The sequence below is a fragment of the Dicentrarchus labrax genome, unplaced genomic scaffold (genome assembly GCF_905237075.1).
Source record: "Dicentrarchus labrax unplaced genomic scaffold, dlabrax2021, whole genome shotgun sequence".
NCBI classification, from domain to species: Eukaryota; Metazoa; Chordata; class Actinopteri; family Moronidae; genus Dicentrarchus; species Dicentrarchus labrax.
This window is the reverse complement of record NW_026136715.1, coordinates 16669564-16676721: the sequence shown is the minus strand read 5'-3', so window position 1 is coordinate 16676721 and position 7158 is coordinate 16669564. Positions and strand designations below refer to the sequence as shown.

Sequence of the window (7158 nt, the reverse complement as noted above, 5' to 3'; positions counted from 1 at the left end):
GTGCCTTTTTTAATGGTCAGAGATTTGTGTCACACAGTGAGAGTAGCATGTTTTTATGTGACTTGTAGGCCATCGGTGTCCTCCCTTTTCTGGTTGAGAAGGACGCATATGCTCTTTAATGCTAGTAGGCTATGCATCGAAATCTAATGGGAAAAACAAATATATGAACTATTTAATATGTCGAACGCTTTATTTTTCATGCAGAAATGTTTAGCTTATTAGTTTATTAAGGAAAATTAAGAAAGTCTGAAAAAGTAACTAAAGAAAACAAATGTAGGCCCAATCGTTATGTCCGAGTGTGTAAAATAGAAAAATGAGTAAAATTAAATGAAATAGCTACTAGAATAAAATAAACAAATACCCCAAACAAAAAAAGCAAAAGAAAGATAAATAACAGACGGTTTCATGGTGGCCTTCAGTACAATGAAAGTAGACTAAAAGTTTTTATTCGGTCAGTTTTCTGTGCGTAAACGGCTGTGTGTGCCTGCTGTCTGCGTCTCCTGTCCTGCTTCATTTGTTGATTAGGCCCATAACAATATATGAAATAGGAATTAAATGGTTAATTGGAGGGACAGAAACCACACGTGATTGAATTTTTGGCGGATTATATCAGACTGCTGGATGCTGTAATAGACACCACCAACACACACACACGCGCGCCTCTCTCTCTCTCTCTCTCTCTCTCTCTCTCTCTCTCTCTCTCTCTCTCTCTCTCTCTCTCTGTCGCTCACACACACATGCACGCACACTCACACACACAGTCCAATCCCGGTTTCACGGGTCTTTGTTTCTGATCTGTTAAATCCCACCCACTTGACATGAACACAGAAGAGAAAAAAAAACCCCTCTCACTCAGGCGCCCACTCTATCAGCGCCCAGTCGCTGTTGTCTGTGCTGCCTGCTGGAGCCGTAAGATGGACACGGAGAGTTGTTTGCCTTTCTCTTCGCAGACCAGCAGGAGGACGCCGGAAAACTCTCCGAGACTGGAGCACGGCGGCTCCGGCTCCTTTCTCCCCTGCGATGAGCTGCAGAAACCCTCGCATCTTCCTCCTCCTCCTCTTCCTCACCGCCTCAGTCTGCGCGGGGATCTGTACGCAGCCGCCGCCGCCATGGGGAGGTTTGGTGATGCTGCGGCGGACTTTACGCACGGCGCAGCCCCGGCGAACCCACCCGCCTCGCCGTCTAAACACAGCAAGTATTTGGACAGTATGAACCAGGATCAAAAAGGGACAGCGATAAGCGGCAAGCCGGTGTTTTATGAAAACAGCTCGGAAGGTAAGTTGGAGAAAAGTTATGTGTTAAAAAAAGTAAAAGTAGGAGCAACAAGATCTTTTTAACTTCTACTAATAATGACGATGACCTTTTTTGATTCTTTTTATATTTGTCTGAGCTATCTTGACAATACACTGTAGATTTTTAGTCAGACATACTGTGTACACTTAAGTGGCATGAAAAAATAAATGTAATTTTTGGTGAATTTAATTTACTGCGGAAGACAATCTTTGCATGACCATATTTCTTTTCCCAATTTTGACATTTCACAAATAAAATAATGGCCGTCCTGCACAGGATGTGGGTGGAAAAAACTAAATGGATAATTGGAGAAATACAATTTGAGAATAATCTTAATCCTTTGCAACACCTTGTTGATTTTTGTACGAAATTAAATGACACAAATCCAGTGGATCAGTTTTCCAAATCTTTGTCAGTAAGCCAGTTTTTTTGTTGCAGCTTGCAGGCTTTGTTTGTTCAAACTTAATTTCAATTAATTACACTAAAGTGTTGTGATAAAAATGTCAGCAAGTTTTCTTTCACTTGACAGTCCATGATGTAAAGTGCGAGAGGTTAAAGGTCAGTCTGGCTGCAAGTTGGGTGTGTCATTAGGCTACTAGTCAGCCATCAGCTTTTTCTGACAACTTTCTGCTTGATATTTCTATATTTTAGCCCTAAGACTTTCCCCCTCTCCTCCAATTGTTTCACATTCTCTTCATATGCAAGTTTTTGTCATGTAAAAAACATCAAAATCAGAATTGACTTCGAATTTTGCAAGCAGGCGTGTGCTGTCAGAAATATTAGCCTGTAAATGTCCATCTTGGGAAGAAAAGTGATGACTGTATATGTTGAACCGAAGCCTGGAGAAATGATGTGGTCTTTCACTTTATTTATTGGTGTTGATGATTTTGCAAAGCAACAGAGGATATGAGCGCTGATAAGGTCTTTGTGATATCTGTGTCCAGAATAATATACAACAGCTTGATTCATGTTACTGCCAAAGACAGCCCATAGACTTTTTTCACAATTAGTTATGATAATGATATCAGCTTGTCCTGGCTGAAAGTGGGCCTTTATTACTTTTCTTTTAAGTTCAGTTTAAATAAACAAAGGAAGGCATGTATGGTTTCCCCATTCCTCTGTCTCTCTCTCACACACACACACACACACACACACACACACACACACACACACACACACACGCATGCTTGTACATGTGTGCACAATTGTTTAGTGTTTAAATTATTTTGTAATTACTAGTTATATTACTGTAAGTGAGATGTGCCTGTATGCACGTGTAGAATGGATACCGTGTGTGTGTGTGCGCACACATATTCTTTATTTGTGTGTTTTTGAGTTAGGGTTCGTACACCTTCAAAGGAAGACACGTCTTCCTGCTTTGTCTACAGTGGGAGGAAAGTTCCGAGAAAGTGGGACAGGCCAACGCGTTTAAAACCCTTCACATACTTTGAAGTTTTCATTTAGTTTGCAATATTGTTGTTTGCAATAAATTCTTGCAACTGTAAAACAGAATTAGAACATTTTCTATCAACAGTTGAATTGTTTTCTTTTTTATAAAAGTGTTTTCAAATGAATTGCTCGATTTTAATAATGCAAACTCATATTTTTTCACAAAAGTAACCGAAAGGTTTTTCACTATTTTTACAAATAAAACGGGGTCAGAATGTCAGAAACAACTCTTCTTATGCGTTTTACTCATCAGGGAGATTTAACGCTTGAATGTCTTTATTAAGATGTTTTATTCTACATTTACTGCTAGATTCTACTTTACATGTATGATGTTCCCAGTGGGAGATTTGTTTTTTGTATATCCCAGACAAAATGTATCTATGGGGCAAAATATTTTGTTTTACCTTATTCATAATTTCTGACATAAAAAATGGTACACACACACCAGTACAATTTATCTCTCCATAAAAATAAAAAATCCCTTTTTAAATCCTTTTTATGAACTCAGCAGCATGAGCTCAAGTTCAAACCTTGCTATTAAAGGCTGAGATCATCATCATTTTATTATTATTCATCTGTTATAATAACTACAGCATATAGATTTAAAAACCAGTGAATATTCTATATCTATATATTATATATTATATATTATATATTATATATCCAGAAGCAGGATGGAACATATGTTATAAAGACTTAAGTATCGTTTTGGCAAATTGAAAACCTTAAGAGCAAGAAGTCTGGAAAAGAAGCATCTTAAATTTCTACCACGACTCTTTCAGCATATTAGAATTGATCCTCGTGCTCACAGCGTGATATTCCTACCTATACATTTTGAATGTATCCTCTATTTGCCTTTTCCCGCATTTCACATAGATCTCCAGTTACACTGGAGTGGAGGCAGAGCGGATGTGGGTGTTTGACAGGGTAAAAGCTATACAATGTCCTGCGGCCCCAGTTTGCAATCTTAACGGAGAATATTTTTGTGAGGTGGGATCTAATGGACATGAGGAAATTAATGTTGCAATGAAGAGTGCTCTCTGTTGGGCCCCATATTGAATTAGGAGAATAGCAAAGTAGTGTCTCAGTTGCCCCCAGTGAGCAAGTTCCTGCAGATAGATGGAGAGAGAGTTTTGTTTTGGAGCTCAGGGTTAAACATAATGAACATGGACAACAACATCCAAACACTGCGGGAGGGAACAGCCCTTTCCATGGTCTGTTAACAGGAAGGGAAATAATGATTTCAGATTTCCCCTCACTGCTGAATGTAAAGGGCAGAATGTTTGTTATTAATTCAAACAATTATGTGCTTTATCAGATATAACTTTATGATTTTTTTTTTAATAATCCAGCTCTGTATCCTAGGTGCCTTACTCTTAATGTAAATTTATTGACATGGACAAAATGTTTGCCATAGAATGAACTTTATTTGGAAGTTGATCTTAAACATTTCTTTTCTCTTTTTCCAAATGAAACAAATCAAATCTTGTTTTTCCCCTATTGCCTTGTGGGTTTAATTCAAGCCAATTCACAGAGAGTTCACTGCCTAAATATGGCTTGTCTGAGCTAATCAAATTAAAACGCTGTTTGGCTGATTTAGTGTTGTGTGTTGCTTTTCTCAGGCGTCTCACAGTTCAGCCACTTATGGCACTTTGAGTTTGGGAATCAAATTGAGAAGCATAAAAAACAATCAAGAGACTAACGGTTTACAGTGATACCTCACACACAAAATGTTTGCTGTGATAACCTGATTAATTTTGTGTTTAGAATTATAATGCGCTGTGAACCATACCCAAATGTGCTGGTTAAAAAAACTTAATGCTATTCTGAAAATGGGAGCGGTTCATCATTCAGTTGTTTGCAAAGCACTGACGTTTTCTGTATATACATTTTGCATTTCTCATCCTCTTATTTGGGATTTCTTCACAAATTAATGGTGTTTACTGGGGAGTCCTGCATCATTTTTCTGCGACCCTGTAAAATGAATTAATCAGGTGTAATAAAAAAAACATTTTTATTTAACCACAAAAGCTTAATTGAGATTTTTAAAAAAAAGCAAAAATGGGTTCCAGATAAAAAGTAAAACAGACTAAATATGACAGACAGATCAGGCAATGGTAAACTCTTAAACAAAGACTGACAATTGCCAAAATTTAAAATAAAACCAGCAGTCTAAAAACAGTAGAACATTAAAATGGTAAACAAACCCCCAAACAATTGTGTTAATGTGGTTAATGATGAACTGACAATACAAAAAGACTAGAATTTGAATATGAATTAACATTTATTTTGTTTGTTAATACAACTGTCTACCTTTTTCTGTGTGCCCACTTCAGTCAGAGAGAAGGGAACTCCGAAGACCATGAGCTATCCTGGTATTGGCTCAGACTGTTGTAGCAAGCTGAAAGAGCCGGGCGGTGGTTTACATGGGGACTCTATCGCTGACTCCATTGATTTATCGGGCAAGAACAAGAAGCGGCGCAATCGCACCACGTTCAGCACCTTTCAGCTGGAGGAGCTGGAGAAAGTGTTTCAGAAGACACACTATCCTGATGTGTACGCGCGGGAGCAGCTGGCCCTGAGGACCGAGCTCACTGAGGCTCGGGTTCAGGTGTGTGATAGAGAAACTGTCTCATGTTTCACACTATTTGATTTTTGAGTTTCTGACCTGAACAAGACCCGTTTTCTTCTGAAACTTTCCTGTTATACTGTATTTTTCTATTTGAAAGGTCTGGTTCCAAAATCGTAGAGCCAAGTGGAGGAAACGGGAACGCTATGGGAAGATCCAGGAGGTCCGCAACCACTTTGCTACATATGACATCTCTCTTCTCCCTCGCCATGACACATACCAGGTGGGCCACTGCCAATCATAAATGCCACACATGTTTTAGTTGTACACGTAAGCATTATTATAAGCATTTCCATGTTAATTCTATTAAATTCAATATCTATCATCTCCAAAATTTCGCCCATCCAGATGCAGGGCAACCTGTGGCCAGGGGCGGCTTCAGGAGGAGGCGGTGGTTCAGGTGCCGGCTGTGTCCTAGGAGCTGACTCCATCCCCTCGTCCTGCATGAGTCCATACCCTCACCCCCACAGCAATCTGCAGGGCTTCATGGGCATGCCCCCATCCCCCAGCCATCCCCACCACCACCACCCGCCTCACCATCCGGGCATCAACGGCCTCTACTCGCTCCACAGCTTCCCAGGAGGCCTCGGGTCCCCTTCCATCGAGGGGCCCGAGACTGAATACAAGCCGACGGGCCTGGTGGCGCTGCGGATGAAAGCCAAAGAGCCAGGCAGCATCCTCTCCTGGCCTACATGACCACAACAGTGCCAGCTCCCCATTATGCACTGACTGAGCCAAAGCATATTACATTCCTGACGCATAGTCAGTCCCCGGTGTACGCACCCACCTCAGCATATGACTCAAATATTTCCTCTTAACATTTATATAAGCCAACTTGGAGACTTTTCACAATTCAGAAGATCTTGGAATAAGAATTGAGGGCAACTTGACCTCTTGCACGAAAACCCAGCGTATTAATTGGAACTTAATTGTTTTCAGTTTTAGTTTGATATCACAATGCTGAGACCAAAGAGGAAAATTATTTAAGCATGTAAAAACTGTAATTATCATATTAATCATTGTTGGTTTTTTTTTTGTCTGTTGTGCTTTATAGTGTGACCAGTAATAAAGGCCTCCATCTAAAGCATCTGTCTTATTCAGTAAAAAACTATTGCTGGGAAAAAGAGATGAAGAAAAATCTCAGCCGGAATTGTTTTAGCCTTGACATGACTCTTTTAAAAAAACGTTAATCAAAGAGAGTTGACGAAAAGCCTGTGTCGCAAATGTAACTAGGAATGTTGTTGTGAAGCAAAAATGCTTCTCAGACTGTGGTTGCCATAAACACAAAGATTTCTGCTGTGCAGGAAGTGAGCTTCTTTGTATTCAAGGAGTACACAGAGCGACCGTACACGTGCAGCCTACTTGGCCTCACTTCAAGAGGCCTTCAGGTGGCACCTCATGTATCAGGAGCGAGTGGCAGGTTCATTAATGGAAAGCTAACTGAGCAACCACACTTCACTATTGATGATAAAGTGTAGAGCCTCCCACAGACGGCTGCTTTCACATCGAGGCAGGCATTTCTCATTCACATCTGGCATCAGTGGTAAACCCGAAGTAATGAGTTACAGTTTAATAGAAGAAATAGGGTTACCTTTGCCCAGAGCGTATTAGTTTGCTAATATTGTTCACTGAAGCCAGTTTATCTACTTTCTGTGTTCATGTATTGTCTTTTTAAAGACAGATATGACATAAATATGTTGCTGTGGCATACAGAAGTCTCACGTGTATTCTGAATGCATTCCTAATAATTGTTTTCAGGAAATCTCCTTGTTGTGCTTTACCCAAAA

General features: G+C 39.9%; 1 protein-coding gene across 1 annotated transcript; it reads left to right on the top strand.

Annotated features, from left to right (window-relative positions):
• The first annotated feature begins 834 nt into the window (after positions 1-834).
• Positions 835-6455, top strand: alx3 (ALX homeobox 3). The gene is made up of 4 exons (XM_051426121.1): positions 835-1275; positions 5079-5353; positions 5472-5594; positions 5720-6455. The coding sequence occupies exons 1-4, from the start codon at positions 915-917 to the stop codon at positions 6065-6067; spliced, it is 1107 nt and encodes a 368-aa protein (XP_051282081.1). The 5' UTR covers positions 835-914; the 3' UTR covers positions 6068-6455.
• Positions 6456-7158: the final 703 nt, after the last annotated feature.

What these genes read in the sequence shown, in the direction of transcription:
- alx3 (XM_051426121.1), top strand. Translation starts at nt 915, where the DNA reads ATGGACACGGAGAGTTGTTTGCCTTTCTCTTCGCAGACCAGCAGGAGG. An exon ending in TTATGAAAACAGCTCGGAAG is followed by an intron (nt 1,276 to 5,078) that starts GTAAGTTGGAGA and finishes TGCCCACTTCAG; the next exon opens with TCAGAGAGAAGGGAACTCCG. An exon ending in CTCGCCATGACACATACCAG is followed by an intron (nt 5,595 to 5,719) that starts GTGGGCCACTGC and finishes TCGCCCATCCAG; the next exon opens with ATGCAGGGCAACCTGTGGCC.